Source organism: Peromyscus californicus, unplaced genomic scaffold (genome assembly GCF_007827085.1).
Source record: "Peromyscus californicus insignis strain IS unplaced genomic scaffold, ASM782708v3 Scaffold_5__1_contigs__length_169319896, whole genome shotgun sequence".
NCBI classification, from domain to species: Eukaryota; Metazoa; Chordata; class Mammalia; order Rodentia; family Cricetidae; genus Peromyscus; species Peromyscus californicus.
In genome coordinates, this window is record NW_026294573.1 from 89,744,175 (window position 1) to 89,770,076 (window position 25,902).

General features: G+C 43.5%; 1 protein-coding gene across 1 annotated transcript in view; it reads left to right on the forward strand.

Moving 5' to 3' along the window:
• Window positions 1–25,902, forward strand: part of Svep1 (sushi, von Willebrand factor type A, EGF and pentraxin domain containing 1) — a 177,861-nt gene that overhangs the window by 138,389 nt on the left and 13,570 nt on the right. The window contains exons 37-41 of the mRNA XM_052717725.1: window positions 5,580–6,252; window positions 7,820–10,605; window positions 12,525–12,750; window positions 17,773–17,928; window positions 23,933–23,996. Of these exons, the coding sequence (XP_052573685.1) occupies window positions 5,580–6,252; window positions 7,820–10,605; window positions 12,525–12,750; window positions 17,773–17,928; window positions 23,933–23,996 (3,905 nt within the window). The remainder of the gene's footprint in view (window positions 1–5,579; window positions 6,253–7,819; window positions 10,606–12,524; window positions 12,751–17,772; window positions 17,929–23,932; window positions 23,997–25,902) is intronic.

Sequence of the window (25,902 nt, forward strand, 5' to 3'; positions counted from 1 at the left end):
TAGTATCATTTAAACAAAATGTGGTACATATGCACAATGGAATACTACTCAGCAGAGAAAAACAATGACATCATGAGGTTTGCAGACAAATGGATGGATCTAGAAAAAATCATCCTGAGTGAGGTAACCCAGACTCAGAAAGACAAACATGGTATGTACTCACTCATAGCAGGATACTAGATGTGGAACAAGGATGACTGGACTGCTACTCACATCACCAGGGAGGCTACCTGGAAAACAGGACCCCAAGAAAAACACGGGGATCGCCCAATGACAGAGAAATGGAATGAGATCTACATGAACAGCCTGGACATGAGTGGGGGTAGTGAAGGGCAAGGGTCGAGGGAAAGAGAGCTTGGGGGAGCGGGAGATCCCAGCTGGATCAACAACAGAGAGGGAGAACAAGGAATAGGAGACCATGGTAAATGAAGACCACATGAGAATAGGAAGAAGCAAAGTGCTAGAGAGGCCCACAGAAATCCACAAAGATGCCCCCACAACAGACTGCTGGCAATGGTCAAGATACAACCCGAACTGACCTACTCTGGTGATGGGATGGCCAAACACCCTAATTGTCGTGCTAGAAACCTCATCCAACTACTGAGGGATCTGGATGCAGAGATCCATGACTAGGCCCCGGGTGGAGCTCTGGGAGTCCAATTAGCGAGAATGAGGAGGGTTTATATGAGCGAGAATTGTTGAGACCAAGGTTGGATAAAGCACAGGGACAAATAGCCAAACGAATGAAAACACATGAACTATGAACCAATGGCTGAGGGGTCACCAACTGGATCAGGCCCTCTGAATGGGTGAGACAGTTGATTGGCTTGATCTGTTTGGGAGGCATCCAGGCAGTGAGACCGGGTCCTGTGCTCATTGCATGAGTTGGCTGTTTGAAACCTGGGGCTTATGCAGGATCGCTTGGCTCGGCCTGGGAGGAGGGGACTGGACCTGCCTGGACTGAGTCTACCAGGTTGATCTCAGTCCACGGGGAAGGCTTTGCCCTGGAGATGGGAATGGGGGGTTGGGCTGGGGGGAAAGTGAGGGGGGCGGGAGGGGGGAGAACAAGGGAATCCATGGCTGATATGTAGAACTGAATTGTATTGCAAAATAAAAATTAAAAAAAAGAGCTAATAGCCACATACATACATATGTACATACAAAAAAAAAAAGAATAGTATCATTGTATCCAAGCCATGACTTCTGTGTAATGGGACCTGTCTTGCTGTCTCCTTCCACATCCTGAGATGCTCTCAGCCTCCTGAAAGTGGAGTCTACTCCCTTTCAAGTCTCAAGTCTGCCTTCCCTCTGCCTGTCATCCTGTATAAGACACCCAGCCCTCCATACATCACGAACATGCACACATTCCTACTGTTGTCTCGCTGTTGTTAGTTTTAATATAATGTTTTTGTTCGTTCCTTGAGAATTTCATACATGCACACAATGTCCTCTGATTGTATTCACTCCTCCACTCCTCCCTATAACTCCTCTAGGATCCCCCTACTCCCTGAACCCTCCTCCCAACTTCATGGCCTCTGCTTGGTTTTGATTGTTTACCAACCACCGGGTCCAATTTGTACTGCCCAGATGTGCACGGATATGGAGCTGTTCCTAGAGTGTGGACCACCTACCTGGGGCCGCACCCTTAAAGGAAGCTGTCTCCCCTTCGCTTAGCATCCGCCAATAGCTCTTCAGCTAGGCGTGGATGCTGGACTGTTGTTTAGTTGGTTGATTGTTTTTAACATTTATACTGGTAATGAGCTTTGATAGAGTCTTTTCCTGAATCATGGGAGCAAGACATGGTCTCAAATTTCTGGAGAGGAGGCAAGAACTTCAAGAGATCAGAGTAGAATAACGGATGCCAGCCAAGGAAAGAAGCAAGCAGCTTCATCAAACTTGCCATTCCCAATTTATCATTTACCCAAACGTTTATTTTTCTAAATTTTTATCAACACCCACACGCCAGGGGCAAGGTGCTTCAGTTGTTTGGCCAAATATATGAGGTCATTAGTGTCTCATTTTTCTTCTCATCCTTAGGTTGGCATTCGTTGGTGTGAAACTCAGAGGCATGAAAGGGTTAATGATGTCATTAAAAACCCTCCTGAGTTTCCCTCTCTTGATTCTTCTCACATATAAGTTTCTAAATGCAATTATTGGTTCTATTAAAACAACAGCTTTGATCTTCGATTGTTGTTATGAATTGAAACAAGATCAATTACTGATGCTTCTTCACGCTTTCTATTATTGTCTTTAGCCTGCAGCTGTTTAATGAGCTGCTTTTGTCTTTTAGAAGGGGATCTGATGCCTCTCTCTGAGCTCACTCAAAAAGCTCCCAGGGCCCATGCTGGCAGTAAGCTTCCTCTAGGCCTGTGAATCCAACTGTTAAAAAATCACATCCAAAAAGTGTTCTGTCCATTTCCAAAGGACTCTTGTGTATTGCTGGTGTCCTAAGGCGTCCTTGGGATACTGATGGGTCGTTTTACCTGGAACATAGTATGTGTGTGACTGATTTTTAGTAAAAGTATTAAATATTGTCCTCAATACCTCTTGAATGAAAATACAAAAGGTTACAAAGAATTTAAGTGAGTATTCCTTCAACTTAGATTGATATGTTTTTCTCACATTTTAGACTTAGCCTAGAGTCACATTTTCTCACTTTGGTAGCCAGCATTTATAGGCATATGTTAACAATTGTAAATGTTTATCATCCTCTGAATGATCCCTCAACAAAATAAGTGAGTAAAAGATGTCCTCTATAGTTCGAATACACTTTGAAACTTCTAACAGAATTAAATAGTACAAGTGATTTGGGTTTTTTTTTTTAAGAGATTAAGTGATAGCTTATAGGAATTCCTCTTTTGTGTCACTTAGAATATATATCCTTCTTTATCATCTTAAAGTTCTGACATTTAAAAAATATGTTTATCTTTGTTCATGATCTAGCCTCACCTTCAGTGAGCACATTGTCTATTGATACAAAGCCCTGGAATGTTGGCACTTGGAAAATTACAAAGGCCTCAGGAACTCCATGTTAGGCATGGGCAGAGACCAGATGTGTATCTTACAATGCCCCACAGTTGGACTCAGCCTGCCACATCAAACCATTATCCATTGCAAACAAGTACTTCACTAGTGCTGTGTTTGTGCCCCAAGCAAGTGACTGGCCCACAGCTGGCTGCAAAGAGTCATGTGTGAAGAAATAAGTGTCAGCTGAAATGCAGAAAGGAAAACAGGTCTTAATCTAGACTGGGGATACTGAAGATTCTGAACGTGAATTCTTTACCTTTATATGTTTCAAGAGTGTGTGTTCAGTGGTCATTATCCATTCTATTAGAAAGCTGGCTTGCTGTGATTTTTTTCCATTATGAAAAAAGTAGTTGATGGAGCGTTCTCAGGAGGTCAAGGGTCAGAGCCCCCACCAAGACCCGCCAAATTATAAAACACTGTTTCCATTTTCTCAAGATGCTCTGTGGAATAAGGAAGATTCTAGAGACAGATGCTTCTGCCTCAGAACATCTGGAGCCAGGGAATAAAGGGAAAACTTTATGAACAATGGATTCCTACAAATCAGGGCTGTCTGAGTCTGTGCACATGAACTTCAGCCGGTGAACAGTGCCAGCCACATCAAGGGGTCGAGGACGGTGATGACGCATGTTTCAAAGTGTGTGAATGATTCAAGCTGAGCTGCAAAACAACAGGAGCCTCAGTAGGCAGACCTTTCAGCCAGGCCATGCCGCATGCAGGGACAGTCAAATCAGCAGGCCAGGCCTTGTGGTTTGTCAATAATAAAATGATGCTCTGAGCATACTGCTGTGGGTGCCTTTCTGTAACTGTTAGTGAAGATGTCATCTAAACACTTGCTAAGTCCACATCTACTTACAAAGAACTGGGTTTTTCCCCAAACTATGAACTGAAAAGGCTCTAAGTGGATACTTCACTCATCTATTGGAAGTATCTAAGAGTATTTATTCATTTAGACACCACTTCTGTGCATTGCATGGTGCATGACCATAGCTAAGGTGGATGCATAGTCTTCTACAGATATCTGTCATTTTTGTTGAATTGTCCATCAGTCTCCTATAGATAGTATGAATATTTCTGATGAAGTTGATGGAATCTCAGTTTCTCTCTAATAGATTATTCCTTTTAGAACTAAAAGGGACCTCAGTGAAAGTTTTAGTTACTAATGACTTGAGAATCTTTGCTGAAAGGTGGGCTAAATAATTTATACTCTGACAACTCTGTGTAGTTTCCCCAGCATGCCCACACACAGTAGTCTTGACTAACTAGTCTGAAAAGAAGAAAAACAAAGGGAGAAAGCAGCATTGTGGAAAAGACGGAAGTGTTGGAATCTAGTAGCCCAATTCGAACCTCACATCTTCTGCTAACAGCTGGGTGGTAGTAGGCAAGTGACTGGGCCTGTCTGATTCACCACTCAGCCAACTGTAAGATGGACCAATCACAATGTCTAACAAGGATTCAATTAGTCACCTGACTACTTTCATTCCCTTACTCATTATTAGTAGCAAAAGGACAGACTGATCGGATGTCAGATATCCCTTCAAAACTCTGTTGTCTAAGAGATTGAAAGTGAAAATCAGAATGCCTCAGATGCAGCTTCCCTAATACCGCACGGCCTAATGTTTTGTTCTGCATTGTGGAGATAGCCCTGGGGGGCATACTGTCAATTTGTCATCAGATATGGGCAAATACCTGGTACATAAAGAAAGGCTGGGAGCTATTGGGCAAAACGTATCTGTACATTCATTGCCTGGCGTAATAGACATATGCAGAACAAAGCTTTGTAACTCTAACCACATGGGCAGAGGTTTGAAAACACTGGAGCCTAGAATTATAATCACTGTTTTAAAGTTCACTGAATGTAAGTGGGCAGCTATAAGCTGTATTCAGGCTAAATATGGCCCCTTGAAGCTTTTTTTAATAAGAGTATGAAAATTAACAGACTAAAGCTGTGAAAGCTATGGAGGCCTGGTATTGAATTGAGTCATATAGGACCAAAACTTATTTCTCATTTTTATTTTAAAAATGAAAAATAGTTAGGGGCTGGGGATCAGGCTCAGCTAATAAAATGAGGACCTGAGTTTGATCCCAGCCCCTAGTTAAAAAACTGGATGTGGCTGTGGTGGTGGGGCCTGGGGCTCACTGACCAGCCAGCCTAGCCTAAGCAGAAATCTTCAAGTCCCAGCAAAAATCTCCTTCTCAAAAAATAAGGTGCAGGGCTCCTGATAAATGATCATGACCTCTGACCTCTCCAAGCATGTGTGCACATACAACTGCACACACACACACACACACACACACACACACACACACACACAAATCTGTAACAATCATTAGAGTTCCTTAAATAGCAAAAGTCTTAACTCTATTTCCTTTCTGATTGAGCATTAAAATCATTGGATCAATAAGCTCAATATTCAGATGCTAAATATTATTTTTTAAAAAAACTAAGAATAAAAGCAAAGTTAGTATTGGAAAGATTAAAAAATGAAAAGAGAAGACATAATGCCTTTTCTCAATACTGTACTGAGTTGTCTCTTTCTCTTCTATACCCACAGCTTCACCCTTGCTGGCCCTGACACCATCGTATGCCTAGCCAGTGGCAAATGGAATTCAAGTAATCATCAGTGCCTGGCCGTCTCCTGTGATGAGCCCCCCATTGTGGACCACGCCTCTCCAGAGACTGGTCACCGGCTCTTTGGAGACACTGCATTCTACTACTGTGCAGATGGTTATATCCTGGCTGACAATTCCCAGCTCTTCTGCAATGCCCAGGGGAAATGGGTTCCCCCAGTGGGCCAGGCTGTGCCACGCTGTATAGCTCACTTCTGTGAGAAACCCCCATCTGTTTCCTACAGCATCTTGGAATCTGTGAGCAAAGCTAAATTTGCAGTGGGCTCAGTCGTGAGCTTCAAGTGCATGGAGGGCTTTGTGCTGAACACCTCGGCAAAGATCGAGTGCCTGAGAGGCGGACAGTGGAGCCCTTCTCCCATGTCAGTCCAGTGCATCCCGGTGCGGTGTGGAGAGCCTCCAAGCATCATGAATGGCTATGCAAGTGGAACAAACTACAGTTTTGGGGCCGTGGTGGCGTATAGCTGCCACAAGGGATTCTATATCAAAGGGGAGAAGAAGAGCACCTGTGAGGCCACCGGACAGTGGAGCAGACCCATGCCCACCTGCCACCCTGTATCCTGTAGTGACCCACCTAAGGTGGAGAATGGTTTTCTGGAGGTAAGAGACCAGCTGCCAAATGATCCATGACTGTCAACACTCACAGGGCCGTGAGTGATGACGTTAACCACGGCTAACCCGGTGTTGAGAAGTAGAGGCATTAACAGATTGATCGCTGAAACACAAGTGCCTCGAATCTATGCACAGTGTGGACTGAATAAAGGGGAATCGAGATAATTGTGAAACCTTACAATATATATCTTTTAAATGTTTATGTTATGTGTATGGGTGTTTGCCTGCATATGTGGCTGTGGACCACGTGTGTGCCTGGTGTCTAAGGAGACCAGAAAAGGGCAACAGATTCCATGGGACTAGAGTTACAGACAGTTGTGAGCCTCCATGTGGGTCCTGAGAATTCAAACCTAGTCCTCTGGAGGGGCAGCCAGGGCTCTTAACCACTGAGCCGTTGCTCCAGCCTCCTCAGTATACACCCTTCTGCATTATCGTAACCTACAGACATTCCAAGGCCTTTGTAGCCGTATCTTTGCCTTAAGTATGAAGTCAGAGTAAGCCAATTTTAACGAAATGCCATTTTTCTTTTTATATAATTTGTCACCTAAATGGAACTCAGAGATATTTGTTGTCACTCTGGTTTTTAAATGAAGTATGAGGTGCAGTTTTTGCATTGCTCTTTTGAGATACCTAAAGGTAATTTCACTACGAAGAGCAAATTGTTAAGTGTGATACAAATATGATCTGCTTCCACACTAAAGTATCTTTCCAGTAAGTGTGTCAGGAGGCAAGAACAAAGAATATAGCAGTATCTCAGGGGATAAAGTGCATTCTGTGCAAGAGTGGGGGTTGTGAGCTTGATCCTCAAACCCCAGGGTAAGAAAATCCAGGCACCGAGCTGCACACCTGTAACCCCATATTGCCAGGCAGAGATGAGGCAGTCTACAGGGCTCCCTGGCTTGCCACCCGGCACCGAGCTGCACACCTGTAACCCCATATTGCCAGGCAGAGACCAGGGAGTCTTCAGAGCTCACTGACTTGCAGCCTGGCCTGCCTGACGAACAGTAAAGACTGTCTGAAAGAATAAATGAATAAAAGCAAAGTGGATGGCATCTAAGAAATGCCACCGGAGGCTGACTTCTGGACTTCACACACATTCGTCCACATATACCAAAAGAGAAGAGGAGGGGGAGAACAGTCTGGTCTTCCAATCAAAGGCTACAGTGCCATTGTAAATAGACAATATTTTAAGTGAAAGAGTTTTTAAAGCATCTATGTATTTTTTTAATCCTACCAAGTTCTCTGTGTATACTGTTGGTATTGCCCTTTGACTCATCAATCTGTATAGACCCCTGATCTTATCTCTTCTGGGTTCTGTAATAATTTCTACAGAGGAAATCACCTCATTGGATCTTCCACATTTTACTTCTGCATTTTCCCTTCCTACAAAACTTAGGGCAGACCTGTAGCAAACAGCACAAATCTTTACTCATGGAAGTCCTAATGGATTCATTGTAAATGTGGTTCTTTGGGTTCTGTTCGGCTAGCAATGCATTACATCTGTGGGCTTTTCTGTTCTGTGAGCTGTACTGACTCTTCTCTCTCTGTTGCTCAGCACACCACTGGCAGGACCTTTGAGAGCGAAGCGAGGTTCCAGTGCAACCCGGGCTATAAGGCAGCTGGAAGTCCTGTGTTTGTCTGCCAAGCCAATCGCCATTGGCACAGCGACACCCCTCTGTCCTGCACCCCTCTCAACTGTGGGAAACCCCCTCCCATCCAGAATGGCTTCTTGAAAGGAGAAAGCTTTGAAGTGGGGTCCAAGGTTCAGTTTTTCTGTAATGAGGGATATGAGCTTGTTGGTGACAATTCTTGGACTTGCCAGAAATCTGGCAAATGGAGTAAGAAGCCAAGCCCAAAGTGTGTCCCCACCAAGTGCCCAGAGCCTCCCCTCTTGGAAAACCAGCTCGTATTAAAGGAATTAACTTCCGAGGTAGGCGTGATGACCATTTCCTGCAAAGAGGGGCATGCCTTGCAAGGCCCTTCTGTCCTGAAGTGTTTGCCATCCGGGCAATGGAATGGTTCCTTTCCCATCTGTAAGATGGTCCTTTGTGGCTTGCCTCCCTTGATTCCCTTCGGCCTCCCTGCTTCTTCTGGAGCTCTTCATTTTGGAAGTACCGTCAAGTACTCGTGTGTCGATGGGTTTTTCCTAAGAGGTGATCCAACCATCCTCTGCCAGGCTGACGGCACCTGGAGTTCTCTGTTGCCTGAATGTGTTCCCGTAGAATGCCCCCAACCTGAGGAGATCCTCAATGGCATCATCCATGTACAAGGGCTTGCCTATCTCAGCACCACGCTCTACACCTGCAAGCCAGGTTTTGAGTTAGTGGGCAATACTACCACCCTCTGCGGGGAAAATGGCCAGTGGCTTGGAGGAAAGCCAATGTGCAAACCCGTTGAATGCCCAGAGCCCAAAGAGATTTTAAATGGCCAATTCTCTTACATAAGCTTTCAGTATGGACAAACCATCACATACTTTTGTGACCGCGGCTTCCGACTCGAAGGTCCCAAAGCCCTGACCTGTTTAGAGACAGGTGACTGGGATATGGATGCCCCCTCTTGCAGTGCCATCCACTGTAGTGACCCACAGCCCATCGAAAACGGTTTCGTAGAAGGTGCGGATTACAGATATGGTGCCATGATTATCTATAGCTGCTTCCCTGGGTTTCAGGTGGTTGGTCATGCCATGCAGACCTGTGAGGAGTCAGGATGGTCAAGCTCTAGCCCAACATGTGTACCCATAGACTGCGGTCTCCCTCCTCACATAGACTTCGGAGACTGTACTAAAGTCAAAGATGGCCAGGAATATTTTGATCAAGAAGACGACATGATGGAAGTCCCATATCTGACTCCTCACCCTCAACCTTTGGAAGCGACAGCTAAAACCTTGGAAAATACAAAGGCATCCCCTGCTACACATGCATCCCACTTTCTATATGGCACGATGGTTTCCTACAGCTGTGACCCTGGCTACGAACTGCTGGGAAACCCTGTGCTGATCTGCCAGGAAGACGGGACTTGGAACGGGAGTGCTCCTTCCTGTATCTCAATCGAATGCGACTTGCCTGTTGCTCCCGAAAACGGCTTTTTGCATTTTACACAGACTACCCTGGGCAGTGCTGCACAATATAGCTGCAAGTCCGGGCACCTCTTAGAAGGCTCCCACTTGAGACTTTGTCTACAGAATAAGAAGTGGAGCGGTGCTGCGCCACGCTGTGAAGCCATTTCGTGCAGCAAGCCGACCCCACTCAGGAACGGACTCATCAAAGGAAGTGACTACTCATACCTGGGGGTGTTACACTATGAGTGTGACCCTGGCTATGTGCTCAATGGCACTGAGAAGAGAACATGCCAGGAAAATGGAGACTGGGATGGGCACGAGCCCACATGTATTCCTGTGGATTGTGGCTCACCCCCAGCTCCAAACAACGGCCAAGTGAAGGGAGAAGAATACACATTCCAAAAAGAGGTCGCGTACTCTTGCAGGGAAGGGTTCATCCTTGAAGGGGCCAGGAGCCGTGTCTGTCTTACCAATGGAAGTTGGAGTGGCACCATTCCCAGCTGCAAGCCTGTCAGATGTACTGCCCCACCGCAGGTGGCAAATGGGGTGACAGATGGTGTAGACTATGGGTTCAAGAAGGAAGTAGCATTCCACTGTCTAGAGGGCTATGTGTTACATGGGGCTCCTAAACTCACCTGCCAGTCAGATGGGACTTGGGATGCTGAGGTTCCTGTCTGTAAACCAGCTACCTGTGTTCCTCCTGACGATCTTCCCCAGGGCTTCCCTAATGGCTTTTCCTTTTATCACGGGGGCCTCATACAGTATCAGTGTTTTCCTGGTTACAAGCTCCATGGAAACCCTTCAAGAAGATGCCTCCCCAATGGTTCCTGGAGTGGCAGCCTGCCTTCCTGCCTGCCTTGCAGGTGTTCCAGACCCAGCATTCAACACGGAACCGTCAATGCAACTGACTTGGGCTGCGGGAAGACAGTCCAGATTGAGTGCTTCAAAGGCTTCAAGCTCCTCGGGCTTTCTGAAATCACCTGTGATGCCAGTGGCCAGTGGTCCGGCTTCCCACGCTGTGAGCATGCTGACTGTGGTTCTCTCCCAACCATACCCAATGCAGTCGTCAGCGAGAGCAGCCCTCTGGAGGACAATGTGGTAACTTATAGCTGCAGACCTGGCTACATCATGCAAGGTAGTTCAGACCTGGTTTGTACAGAGAAGGGGACGTGGAGCCAGCCTTACCCAGCCTGTGAGCCCCTGTCCTGTGGACCCCCACCGCCTGTTGCCAATGCAGTGGCCACAGGAGAGGCATATACCTATGAAAGCAAAGTGAAACTCAGGTAAGACCATGGATGGCTACGGAGTCCGCAAGGAGCGTAGGCAGGATTATAAAAAGAAGCGAAGAGATCAAAATGCAGCTAATCTGGAAGAGAGCCACCATCCCTGGGCTTCCCTCCCAAACCCAAACTTCTAGCATTTGACTTTATTTACTCAGGATTATGTAGAAATCCATTTACTATACAAATAAATTTATGCCCTTTTCATGCTATGGTTTCTAACATAATCCTCATGGCGCTCATGAAGCCACAAGGTCCTCCAACTGGTTTCAATCATTTTTGAAACACTGAGCAATATGAATAAAGAGGCTAGCCAGCCTGTGCTACTCAAACAAAGTACGCAGTGCTCAAATAATGGAAACTCCTTGGTCTGAGGAGTATTATTAAGCTAAATATTAAAATAGAAGGTGTAAAAATTTGAAATGAATTTGGGAATTAGGAAATTTATTTGAATAAGTAGCCATCACATTCAAATAATCTCAACTGTCTCAAGGCTTTGTTTCTGTTCCTGGTGAACTGGGTCTTCCAGGTATTTACACCTCAGCTCTAATCGACAACTTAGCCCCTCTTCTGGAGCGATCTGCTGTGAACATTTTAGCCTGCCTTCCTGTTCCCTAACTGTAGTAAAATCTGGAGTCTGTGGAAGGATGGCGTGTGAGGAAGCTGAACAGTAGCAGCGGCCTGTGCACAAAACAGAAGGGCAAATGACCACTCCTGGACTCTGATGTACATTTCAAACTCCATGTGGATGTTGATGCATCAGGCGTTTTGCGACTCACAGTGTCACCTGCCCATCAGGATTCTCCTGGGGCTTTTTCCTTGGAGTGTGCCAGTGACACTGAGTAGCAGATCTTTACTTAGTTTCCACTAACCAGGTTGTTCCAATTGTATAAGACTTCTGTAATTACCTAACCTGGTAATATTTGGAATTTACAAGATGTTCTCCAATGATTAGATGGTTTGATTTAAAAGTAATGGTAGGAGCACGGATTCCAGAACACTCCCTCTAGAGTATACAGTTTTACCACATCCCACAGTTTTACCATAACCATGCAGAGTTATGTGGCTTCAAGGAAGGTATCTAATCTCTCTGACTCCAACCTCATCAATGCCAAATGGCAAAGAAGGCCCTAATGGTACCTGCTAATGAGGTGACAAGAGAATTTGATGAGCTGATATTTGGTTTTGGTTTTGTTTTTTTTCTTTTCCGAGACAGGGTTTCTCTGTGTAGCTTTGGAGCCTGTCTTGGACTGGATCTGTAGACCAAGCTGACCTCAGACTCACAAAGATCTGCCTGGCTCTGCCTCCTGAGTGTTGGGATTAAAGGTGTGGGCCACCACCACCCCACATGAGTTGATATTTACAAAGCACACCGAGGGATCACCAGAAATTAATCATTGCACAGAACCATTTGCTGCATGAGTATGCACATTTTTAAGTCACGGAGGGCTTTTAGAGCCAATTAGACTTGAGTTTGAACTATACTATAGCTACAACAATGCTTAATGAACAAGCTTAGAAGCAGTACTTTGTATAAGTACTGCAGACGGTGCTTGTTGCACAGTAGATAAACCAGAAGCAGTATTCTTGCCAGTGTCTAAGTATTAATAGTAATTGAACTTCTCTATAATTTCTTGAACTAGTGGCTGTTTTAGAATGAATGGATAAATAAAAGAAACTGACTTCAGCCACATCTAAGACTACTTTAGTCTTGGCTAATCTTGAATGTGGATTACTAAGAATTTATCTGGATGTTGTTCTATTAATGTTTCTGTGATATTATCCATCTGACCTTTGAGCCAGTTTTGAGGTTTCTCATAAAATGTCTCCTGAGCGTTGTGGCAGCTCCTTCAATCTGAGCCCAGGTCGGGGCGTAGCGTGCTCCTTTCTTCAGGCGTTCATTTTTCTCGTCTGCATTGCAGGTGTCTGGAAGGGTATGTGATAGATACAGCTACAGATGCATTCACCTGTGAGCAAGATGGTCATTGGGTCCCTGAAAGAATCTCCTGCATTCCTAAAATGTGTCCTGTACCGTCAAACACAACACGCATGCGTGTTCACGGAGACGACTTCCGGGTGAATAAACAAGTTTCTGTGTCCTGCGCAGAAGGGTTTACCTATGAAGGAGTGGACTTGTCAACCTGCCAGGTGAGATATGCCTCTGAATGGGAACGTGAAAGTCTATCTGTGGCTTTTGTGACTATGAATAAAATGCCCACCGTGCTGGCCAAGAAGGAAAGGCAAATGCTTCAAGTTTCGTTAGCATCCAAAGAGTTGAGAACTTTCTTAGAAATAGAATGTGGATCTGGGGAGATGACTCGGTGGTTAAGAGCACTGGCTGCTCCTCCAGAGGACCTGGGTTTGGTTCCCAACATCCACATGGTAGCTTACAACTGTCTGCAACTCCAGGTCAGGGGATCTGATGCCCATGTGCACAGAGAAACGTGCAGGCAAAACACTCCCACGTATAAAATAAATGTTTTAACAAAGAGGAAAAAAGAAATAGAACATGTATTTCCTCCTAATAGTCCCAATTTTAAACTAAGAAAGAGCCAATGTTGGGGGAAAAGTTTAAAACAAAAACAAAACAAAACAAAACAAAAAACCCGCAACATCTCTAATGAGATATTCACAGCAAAGCAACCAGACATCTGTGACAGTCTCAGAAGAAGGCCTGAATACTGGCTTCGCTGATAGACTGCTTGCCCAGTATGCCTGAGGCCCTGGGTTTTATCTTCACACCACATAAAACTGAGTATGGTGGTGCACACCAGTAATGCAGCACTTAGAGATGGAGACATGAAGAACAGATGTTATACAGGGAGTTTGAGGACAGCCTGGGCTACAAGATGAGGGAGGGGGAACCTGTACTTCAGGTTTCCTTATTTGAAAACAAGTGTGTAAAATAACATATATCTTATATAGCTGTTGTGAAAAACCACAGCATTGATGGGAGGAAACGCCTAACTTCTGCCAACTTTGACCTTTCAAAAGTCCCCAGCTGGTTTGTGCACACAGACACTCTTGGGCATAAAATGTATGGTTAGTTTGGCATGAAGTGTTTTGTGTGCATATTTAGCAGCTTGCTAACTGTAACACCTTGTTCAGGACGTGAACTGCCACACAGAGAGCAGGCCTTCCGAGCAGAGCCCCTTCTCCTAACTTGCTGGAGTCAGGCTGAGGACTGGGAGAGGAGGCTACAACAGAGCACAGGCATGCCCTTTCCCTCAGCATGCGGGTTTGAATGCCATCGCTCACATTTGGAGGTTCCTCAACACGTCATCCTTCGGCTTGGTTATTTGTCAGTCTGTGCTCATTGGAAGGATTCAGTTATTTAATGTGTCTAAGTGTCCAGAAGATGCCTGACACATAGTAGGGACTCAAGAACTTTTTTATTCCTCTTCTGATTTTCCATTTATAAACCATGCATCCCCATGATTGGCTACCGCCAAACCTAGAAGCAGAACCATCACACCGAGCAAGTACAATAGCCGTCCAAGGTGCCAGGCTCTCAAAATATGCCCCTTTTTATTCAGAGCCAAAGGTCATAAGGGGAAATTTTCCCCAAGACTTTGAGCTTCTTGAACACATAGGGCTTTACCATGATGAAGAGTTTTGATGTTCTCTGCATTGGGTTATGGAGCACTGGGTAGTTCCACGTGTGCTGTCTGGGGTCCTGGGACACTTGTAGCATGAATCTTAAAAGTTCTTATTAATAACTTTTAATAAGAATTAACCTGGGGCCAGTTATTGGGGTGAATGCTGGAGATCAGAGAACCAGAACAAACCACAGCTATCTCACCTCGCTGGATCCTCAGCTGGTCTTGTTACCTCAGACTGGAGGCCTCTGAGTCCTCATCCAGAATGGGTCTCAGCTGAATTGCTGCTCAAAAGCCTGAATGCTTAACCAGCCAAATGCTTAACCAGGCCAAATGCTTCTAGTTTCTGGCCCTCACGCCTTATATACCTTTCTGCTTTCTACCACCACTCCCCGGGATTAAAGGCTTGCTTTCTGGGATTAAAGGCATGATGAGTCACCATGCCTGTCTGTATCCTTGAACACATGGATTTCTGCCTCTGGAATGCTAGGATTAAAGGCGTGTGCTACCACTACCTATCCTTTATGTTTAATATTGTGGCTGCTCTGTCTCTGACCCCAGATAAGTTTATTAGCATGCACAATATTTGGGGGAACACAATACCACAGACACTGGTGGCTAAGTTCTCTTTCTCTGAATCAGTAGTTTATTTGTGGTAATCTTCATACCTTCTCACCCAAAGTGTGATTTCTGCCCTTTTTCCCAGCGGGGTTCTGCTTTAATTTTTGCTCTGAAAGGTAAATTGAGTCTTTCTAAGTAAGTATTCAGATACAGAAGTTGCATAGAACGGTGTTCAGTGCCTAGAAATATTTTTATTATAATGTAACAAAATTACTCAGCATGTCATACAATGAGTTAAATACAGTTGTTAAAAAATGAATACTGAAGCCAGGCAGTGGTGGCACACACCTTTAGTCCCAGCACTCAGGAGACAGAGGCAGGAGGATCTCTGAGAATTCAAGGCTAGCCTGGTCTACAGAGTGAGTTCCAGGACAGCCAAGGCTACACAGAGAAATCCTGTCTTGAAAAACAAAAACAAAAACAAACAAACAAAAAACAAAAACAAAAAAAAAATAAATACTGAAGAAAGCCTCACCTACCCAGAAATTAAGACACATTACAAATTACAAATTTTCTATTAGTGTGGTATTGGTGTAAATTTGGGGGGAAAAAAAAACAAAAAACATGAAATACAAAAAAAAAATGAGCTAAAAAGTAGACCTTGGTGAAGAAATCAAGGTAAGTAATAACTAATAAATCATTCTGACAATTAAAGTAACTGTCATGGAGAAAATTGAAATAATCAAAACCAAATAACAGATATTTCAAAAGCACACAGCAGAATGTAGTTTTAATTTTTTAATCCAAGAAAACAGAACAGAGAACTGACTGGGGAAAGAGGAGAGACCAGCTTGAGACAGGGCAAGGAGAGGGAGGCACGGTGGGGGAGGGGGTGTGGGGGAGGGTTGTGGGGGAGGGTTGTGGGGGAGTGTTGTGGGGGAGAGGTTCTGGGGGAGGGGGTGTGGGGGAGGGAGTTGTGAGGGAGGGTTGTGGGGGAGAGTTGTGGGGGAGAGGTTCTGGGGGAGGGGTTGTGGGGGAGGGTTGTGGGGGAGAGGTTCTGGGGGAGGGGTTGTGGGGGAGGGTTGTGGGGGAGAGGTTCTGGGGGAGGGGTTGTGGGGGAGGGTTGTGGGGGAGAGGTTCTGGGGGAGGGGTTGTGGGGGAGGGTTGTGGGGGAGAGGTTCTGGGGGAGGGGTTGTGGGCGAGGGAGTTGTGAGGTAGAGGTTCTGGGGGAGAGGTTCTGGGGGAGAGGTTTGGGGGGAGGGTTGTGGGGGAGGGGTTGTGGGGGAGGGTTGTGGGGGAGAGGTTTGGGGGGAGGGTTGTGGGGGAGGACAAATAACCAAAGTGTAACACGTGTGAGGAAGCCATGAGGAAACCCACTGTTTTGTATGCCAGCCTAAAAGATTCAAATTTTTCCACTAATCTTCAGAAATATTTGTGCAAAACTTCGGTTTGTTGAAGCATCAGTTAAAATACTGAAAAGCTGGGTGCAACTTCCATACATTTGGAGAATGAGTGGTTGTAATATGGGCATATTTATATGTTTATTTATATAAAATCACTTCTGTGTTATATGTATGTTAAAGAGTTTTGCCTCAAATACTGTTTAAAACTATTATCAACAACACCCTTCTAATGTCAGTTACATAGGGCTGTCCACACACACACCAAGCAATCAGTTCTGCTGCAGATGTTAGCTACGTGCCCCTGGTCAACTCTGACACTGTACCTGGAGGTTGTGCTGTGCCCCACAGGTTAAGGACTCAGTACCTAAGGCTGCCCACCTCAGTCACCAGGAGCAAGCCTGAGCCTCTGGAATCTCCTCTGACCTAATGAGGACTAGTCAGGGTTCCCTCTACCTGTTTCTCAGGCTGCAGGATTTCCTACAGTGTCTCACTGAACTCAGAAAAGAGGTCATTAGAAGAGCCTCCTTAGGAACAATAGATGAAGAGACACACAGGGCAAGGTATGGAGAAGTCAGGCAGGTGGCAGCTTCTGTCTGGTTCCTGCCGAGTTTAGGTGTGCCACCTCCTGGAGTGTGGATGAGTGTTGTTTACTGTTGCACAAGCCCCTGTGTGCCCAGGTGTCTAGAAAGTCTCTGACCTCTATTCTCTGGAGACTTAATAGACACTTCATCACACAGTCACAATCAGTAAAGCTGATGGTGTAGAAGTGTGATTGACAGTGGGGTATGTTCTAACCCTGAGAGGCCCAGTGAAGAAACCAAGCAAAGCTTGTCCAGAGTTTCCTTGGCCTTTCCAGGTAACTCTCCTTCCTGCTAGGTTCAGTCCAGGACCCCTTCTGAAACTGGGCACCTGAGTGCCAGAGAATGTGTTCTTGGACCACTCTAAGAGAGGCAGGGAAAGATCTGGGCTTTTGTGGCCTGTCTGGGAGAAAATGTTATGAGTAGGAGCAGTGGATAACACCAAACACACACACATACATACATGCATACACACACACACACACACACACACACACACACACACACACACACACACACACAATTACACTAAAAGCAAATAAATGCGTTAAGTTTTTAGAAAATTCATGTTAATATAGAGAACACCAAACCCATGCTTCAAACTTCGAGCTCATCACCTGGTGCTGCTATTTCTCAGAAACTTGAAATCAGGACATGGAAGTCACATGAAGGACAAGGGTGTACTGGGATGAATGGTGGAGTATTTACACCGACCCTCCCTAAGTCCTATAGACCAGCCCACACTCTAGTTAGTGTGTTCTAGTGGAGACTTCCTTATGGGATGGGTCTATTTGGAAGAAAGTGCTTGTTTTGTGTGTGTCGGGGATGTCAAGAAATGTTCAGCGCTGACTATAAGAAACCTTCTAATGGTTGATGTGTTTTGAATAACTACAGATAGATATCAAGCAACACAATTAGGGGGAAACCTTGGGTCCTTTTGACTCTCCATTTGGGGCTGAGTCTGCCATATAAATAACACACTCACGTATGAAGTCCTAACTGACTTACAATTGGTGGTCTGTCCTTTAGGCCGATGGTACATGGGAGCCGCCATTATCTGATGAATCCTGCATCCCAGTTTTTTGTGGGTACCCTGAAAGTCCAGAGCATGGATTTGTGGTTGGCAATATGTACAGCTTTGGAAGCACCGTTGTTTATCAGTGTGATTCTGGCTATGAATTAGAGGTAAGGTAACAAATTATTTAACAAAAATTAATGTGCTATTCTGATATGCTTAGGATTCTTTTTAATACTTGAATAAATTAATTTTACCAACACTGCTCCTAAAACATCTTATTATATTTTGGTACTTTATTCTCTTAACACCTTTTGGAAAACTAGTTAAGATGACTTAGAATTTTTAAACACACAAAAACTATCAGCCAGGTATGGTGACTCACACCTGTGATCTCAGCTGCTCCGAGGCAGAGACAGGAGGGTGACAAGTTCAAGGCCTGCCTAGACATCTGTCAAGGCTCTGTCACAAAGCAGACATAAAAGAAAGGGCAGGTGTGGCTCAGGGACAGAGTACTTATCTAACATATCCAGGGGCCTCATTCAATCCCTAGTTCAAAAAACAAACTGGGGCTGGAGAGATGGCTCATCCGTTAAGAGCACTTGCTGCTCTTGCAGAGAACCTGGCTTAGGCTCCCAACACCCATGTCAGGCAGTTCCCAACTGGCCCCACTATTTGTCACTACAGGACAGCCACCACAAGGAGGTACTTCCTCAACAGTGAGCAGCGTACAGGTACTGGCAAGCTCTCACCTGAGATGCCAGCTTCCCCTGAGATATGTGCAGCCTGAAACTTCTCAGAATTCGCCTAAGCAAACCCCAACCGTATCCTTAAGCTGACTCCTGACTGCAATATTCTAGTCCCATCAGCAGCACGTGCATCTCCCTGTGAACTTTAATGGGAGCTCTGAGGGGAATTTCTCTGATTATTATCTCACCATCAACTCTGTCTAGGAGAGCGGCTGTGAATCACAAGAGATTGTCATCTGGCTTTTCAGAAATCTCTCAGCGTTTGCAGTGGTGTGTAAGAGCAGGTCTACCTGAAGTATTCATTACCAGTCAGCTGTTAAATGTGTGTGGCACGACCCATTTTTTTTTTTTTTGACTGTGAAATCAAAGAGTTTTCATAAGACAGGGCCAGAAAAAACTGGGGCCAGATTTCTGTGGTTCTTAGTTTATTTCCTCAAAGGTTAAGAAAATAAACACAAAAAGAATGATGACAACCTAACAATGGATTGTGGGAGAATTCTCCTGTTTTTGAAACTGGGACGTTCCTTACATGAGATTACTGACCTTGAAATATCTTAAGAAAACATATATGTACTTTTGGAAACAAAATATACCACTAACTCATGAAATTTGTAGAAACTAATAATTTAACTTAAAATGTTGGGGGCAATGGCCTGCTGTTAACTATAAAGCTGAAAGTTTATTAGTAACTGTTCTTATTCCAAGCAACCAGTAAAATCACCCGAGACTCTTTTCAAAAGATTTATGCCCAGCTACTTGGAAAAACAACAAATACCAGTCTATAGTGTAAGATGAAAAAGACTGCCTGGAAGGCCTCATCACCTGAGATAATGGGAACCCAGAAGGGGCTTGAGAGATGGCTCAGCAGTCAAAAGCACCAGCTGCTCTTCCAGAGGACCTGGGTGCAATTCCCAGCACCCACACGGTGGCTTGCAGCCCTCTGTAACTCCAACCCCAGGGGATCCAATTCCCTTTCCTGGTCTCTGGGCAATGCACACACACGGTGCTCAGACATATAGGCAGGCAAAACATACACACACATACAATAAAAATAAGTAACTCCTTAAAGAAGGCATGGTGCCAACTAGAGGAAGTTTCAAAAGCCCTCAGAGCAGCGATACAGACGATCATCCCAACAGAGTGACATGCGTCAAACACATAGGAGGCTCATAATGATCCCAAAAAGCAGTGAGTTGGAGCTCTTCACAGATGCTGCCATGCAGACGCCCGTTGAGAACACATAACTGAAGAGGAAGGATTGGCTCCTTAAAGCAGACAGCATGTGCAGATAACCAAATGCTAAGTCACGGGACACTCACCTTCATAAGACACCCCAGTGAGTGAACAAAAGAGCAGAATTTACAATCCCTATGAACTGCTGCATTTAGGCATTGATGAGCTGTGCCTGCCGATGGCACACCCACAAAATAGATAGTAGGCATTAGGATCAGCTGTGCCTGCTGAGGGCACAACCACAAAATAGAGATAGTAGGCATTTAAATGGTGTCTCTGGATGGGAACAGCTCATATGTGAGAATGACTTGATTTTATCAAGCTTCTAAATCTGATAAATAGTGTCAGTGACATCTTGTAAAACAACCAGCAAAAGTGTGTCTGGGAACATCAGCAGAACAAATGACAAGTTTTCCAGATCTGAAACAAATAAATGGACAGGGAAGAGCAGGAGAAATAGAGAAGGAATTAGAGGTTTCGGAAGGTGTAATTTTTAAAAAATATATGACATATTATTATTTACTGTAGTCATGGTATTCTGTAGGGGCATGCTGGCTAGGTGGGGTTTTTTTTTTGTTGTTGTTTTGTTTTTTTGTCAACCTGACACAAGATGGGGTCATCTGGAAAGACGGAACTCCAATTGAGAAAATGCTTCCATCAGCTTAGCCTATAGACATATCTGGCATGTTGTTGACTAATGGTAGATGTTGAAGAGCCCCAGCCCACTGTGGGTGGTGCTACCTGTGGGCAAGTGGTCCTGGGTTATCTAAGAAGGCAGACTAGACAAGTCATGGGAACGAGCCAGTAAGTGGCATTCATCCATGGTCTCTGTATCAGTTCCTGCCTTTAGGTTCCTGCCTTGAATTCCTGCCTGATTTCTCATCATGAATTGTAAGCTGTATGCAGAAATAGCCTCTTTCCCCCACACTGTTACCTTTGGTTACAGTGTTTATCACAGCACTAGAAAACAAACCAGGTCAAAGGTTTTACATTTTTAACCAGCCTCCGGCACCAAAAGCTGGTGGATGGGAAAGTGGCTCCAGGTCAGGTCTTAGTCCCAGCAGACTCCTGTGACGGGCTGCTCTACCGAAGGATGCAAAGGACACTGAGGAACTGAGCTGTTCACCCTCAGCCTGTTGACACATACAGTGCAGTGAACTTCCTTGCTTACATAGCTCTGATGGCTGTGGACAAATGACGGCACCATTCTCAATGAGTTATCCCAAGTCTGTGCAGGGTAATCACCATCATCCACTCCCAGTGTTTGAATTGCTACCAAAACCAAGCAAAGCAATCAAGATACCCAATATCAATGATGTCACATTCTTCTACCATGTAAATATGCCCCCATTAGTGTGTGAGGTGAATACCTTTTTATGAGCTATTTGAATCTCAAAAAAAAAAAAAAGGTACCATGCCTGAAAAAAATACAGGAAACATATATCTAAAGTCAACTAAAGGATAAATCAAAATAAAAGAGTGGAGACTGGGCTGGTTATTTTAAAAATCGCCACTAGTGAATAATATAATGGTTGTTAAGGCTCTAAAGTGTCATATAAGAATCTGGACAGGTTGGTTAGAAACTTAGATGGGGCTGTGTGCTAACAGATCTAAAACTCACACTTGAGAAGAAGCCAGGCAAGTGAAGGGGAAGAGAAAGGAAAGGACAGACGTGCATATTGCCAGTTACTAAACAGGAAGTTAATAGTTACTGATAATTCGTTTGAATTTATATTAGAATAAAAATGACATGGTCAAACAGAATATTTATCATTGAAATCATTACAGGAAGAGAACAGTTAAGGACACTGGGAAAATGCCAAACTGTTGACCTAGCCACTTGACTACGGTGTGCTCTGTGAGTAACTGGTTAGTAAGCTAAGTTGGTAGGCAGTTGTCTAGTTCTTTTAAACTAGTAAGAAAGTAACATATAATTTAGGAAAATATTTTTCTGTCTACAGAAAAAGCACAAGAGTAGCTGGAGTTTTCTCCAGCTCTGCCTGGCCCATGATCAGGACAAATCTCTCTCACCTGCCAGTCCCACAGCCACTCAGACCCAACCAAGTAAACACACAGAGACTTATATTGCTTACAAACTGTATGGCCGTGGCAGGCTTCTTGCTAACTGTTCTTATATCTTAAATCAACCCATTTCTATTAGTCTATAAGTTGCCACATGGCTCGTGGCTTACCCGTATCTTAACATCTTCTCATGGCGGTGGCTGGCAGCGTCTCTCTACCTCAGCCTTCTACTTCCCAGAATTCTCTTCTCTGCTTGTCCTGCCTATACTTCCTGCCTGGCTACTGGCCAGTCAGCATTTTATTTATACAGAGTGATATCCACAGCACACAAGGGTTAAAATTTGTCTTTGGATGAATAATTGTGGAAGCTTTATTTTTCTTTCATATGTTTTTAACTTTTCTACAATGAATATTTTCTACAAAAATGTTACTATTTTATTAAGCAGAAGATAATAAAAAATGTGTTTTTAAAAAACAGTAAAACTTTTTAAAAAACAGTAAAACTTACGAACTAGGAGTTTTTTGTTTTGTTTTGTTTGGGAAAGTCAGGACAGGGCTATCTCATTAAAATCAATAAGATCTTTTCAAGTGAAGATTTATCAATAATTAAACTCACGGCTCAAGAAAAAAACAATACCTTCAAAGAGGACACTAAGGATATCAGTCGATTGGGATTAAAAACAAGAGTAAAGGATTAGCAGCTTCCTAGCTGTTGCTGATTCAGAACACAGCTGAAAAACATGGCAGGGGGCTGGAGAGATGGTTCGGCTGCTCCTATGGAGGACCCAAGTTCAGTTCACAGCACCCAAGTCAGCTGGCTCCCAGCTACCTGCAACTCCAGCTCCAGGTGAGCTGTCTCTCTCTTCTGGCCGCCATTAGCATCCATATACATGTGGCATACACTGGAATACATACAAGCATAAATAAAATTAGAAAGCAAACAGGTGACAAAATCTATGTGCTGAAAAGTCCACACTCAGAGGGAAGCTCCTGAAGACTTACTAGGGAGCAGGAGAGAGAATTCAGATAAGAATGCTCACTGCACAACCAAGAGGACCTGAGTTTGGAAAACCAATACTCTCATTAAAAAGCAGGTGTATGCATGCCTGTGACACCAGTGATGTGGGGAGTGGGGACTAAAGGACCCCTGGGGCTTGCTCCATGCTAGCCAAACTCCAGGTTTAATGAGAACTCTGTCTCTAAAGACCAAGGTCCACAGATAGATAGGTGGGTGGATGATAGATAGATAGATAGATAGATAGATAGATAGATAGATAGATAGAAAGATAGATAGATAGACAGATAGATAAAGAACAGGCTGACTGCCATTTGTGCACCATATACACCACACATGAGAGAGAGACAGAAACAGGGAGCAAAAGGAGCATAAAACCTGGTCTTTTTAATACATAATGTTATAAACCTTGAATTAGTTATTACTTCATAGTTGATTAGGGACATAATACAAATTGGAAATACAGATGGTTCTGGTAAAAGACAACAGAAAAACAGAAAGCAAAGATCTACAAAATTTATACTCAGGAATCAAAGACTAGTCCCTTAGATACCACAGGAGGCAAGCAGCTTTCATAGCCCTGAAAGCTATAGGACATTGGAAAAATATATTCGGATAATTACAAATTATTTTTCAAGAAAGTGGTATCTCAGAAGGCAGAGAAGCAAATTTTAGACTTTACCCAGATTATTTAAAACATTAAATACATAGGCCCTTAATAAATTTAGGTGCAATAGATAATTCTTGTGGTTGAAAATTTCAGTCCTCAAGCTAACACAGTATCTCATGTGCTTTGTTTTATGTATCAAGTATTGAAAGATAAATGCAATTCAAAATATTTTAAATATACAAATAAATTTATCTCTGACATTTCTAACCCATTCTTTGTGAGTCTTTGCTATGGATTATAATTAGCTGTCACTTAAAATGGTAGATGAAGCTAAGTCTGCCTTCATCACGTGATTCTGCCAGGGAGGAATTTTGGTGAAATTGTTTTTGAGAGTCTAAACTTTATACTATATTGATTTATTATATTCATTCAGCATTCCAGCACTAAGTCACTCAAGTCCATGACTAAGATGGCTTTGCAGTCCTTTCCTGTCTTTCTATTATGAAATTAGAACCTGTTCATGACCCTTCTCTGCTGCTTCACAGGGGAACAGGGAACGAATCTGCCAAGAGAACGGACAGTGGAGTGGACAGGTGGCGATATGCAGGGGTGAGTTCAAAGGCACCTAAGGGTCCCAGGAACAGTGCCAAGGACACAAGATAACAATGCACCTCCATTTTCTTTATATCTCCATTCTGTGCCTCAATAAACAAACACATAAACTACAAGAGAACACTTAATGGCTTTTGCTCAAGGTCCCCAACCAATTAAGGGTCAGAGAGTAACTGGAACATGGCATAAGGTTGCTGACCCAGCAACAACACAGGGTTTGTTTAGAAACTTGTGATTATTTGCACTTTTGTGGTGTTTTCTCCAAAAATAAGTGTAAACAGGCTTAGAACTGTTGCTTGTAGATGAAACCAGCCCTTAATGACGTCATTTTTGACTGATATTGGAACATCAGCCAAATCGATACCCACAGTTGAGCAAAACGTTGCGGGAACTCAGCTTATAAGAATAGCCAAGATTCCCTGATGATGTGTGGGTTAATCTCTGCCCACCACGTCTTCCCTATGTTTCAGCCACATATTCAGAGGTAGAAGAGTAAAATAACTTTGCATTTCCAAGAACCTTAAGTCTGTAATGAATATTATATGGTTGTGAAGCAATGAAGAAAAATGTCTTTTTTTGTTCTCAGAAACTTGGGTAAACACTATCATGAAAACATTTTTAAATATTCAGTACCATCTCAAGTCACAAAAATACATTTGTTTAGGACTTGGGGCAGTCCATAATAACATTTCTTTTTTTTTTTTAATTATCCCAGATTGCTTCTTTTGACTTCAAATATATTTTATTTAATAGCTGAATTAAATCACATGTCAAAATATAATATAGTCCCAAACATTTAACAGTCTCTATTTACTTATCACCTTTAAAATTTTTGCATTTCATATGTTCATTATACATGCATCATTACATAAAGGCATTTTATACAACTTTATGTCATATGCTGAACTTGCATATCCCAACCCCAGGAACATGCTATCTAAACTGCTCATGTTCAAAAGTGTTTGTGTGTGCAGGGAATAGGAGGAGAACAAAGAGGAATCCCACACATCTGGCTTCATGGTGTTGATGAGTGCTCGTTTTAAGTTATTAGTCATACAAATTAATTTCAAAAAATCAGACAACGCAAATCAGGAAAATATTTTTAAGGTCACCGCTCAGAGTAAAAACTACTAATATTTTGATATCTGTTATTTATTCACTTTTTAGGTATATGCAAAGCCACAAATATTTGTGGGGATGCAAGTATAGGTAGTGAGAACCTGATCTGAAAATCCTTATACAACCTGTGTAATGGTTGAGTTTGTTCCTATGTGTTATCAGATTTCAAGGGAGCCTGTGCGCATCAGTAGGGTGCCCTTGACAGTGTTTCTCAAAAGCACAGCCCACAGACTGGCAGCATCAGAGGCACCTGGAATCCTGTTCAAACTTGTTCATACTGCTTATAAAACAAGAGGAATCGACTAGAAAGTAGAGTACAGTGGGAAAATAGGAAGAATGGAGAACCATGAGCTTGAAGAAGGTCAGAGGGAAGAACGTTTTTGCACACCTTGTTTGAGAATCCTGTATTTTTATATGGTCTTACAAACCAAGTGTTATAAAAAAATAATAGTGTAACTAGTATCATATGGTAAGTTCACAGCCCATACCATCCCTTTATTTCATGCACATGTTCATCCAAACCCCTACCACATCCATCACTATTAGCAAACTACATAAAGACAAATGAATTACAAAGGACTAAATAGCAATCTTCACTTGGAGCATGTGGTAATCCAACAGAAATATACTGTATGTTTTTTCTATATCAATAAATGTTATTTGTTTCATTCATAAGTAGGCATATGTGTGTTAGGTATGTATATATATATATGTATGTGTGTATATACGTATATAATATACATTAATAGTCCACATGTGTGCACGCACAACTCACACACACATA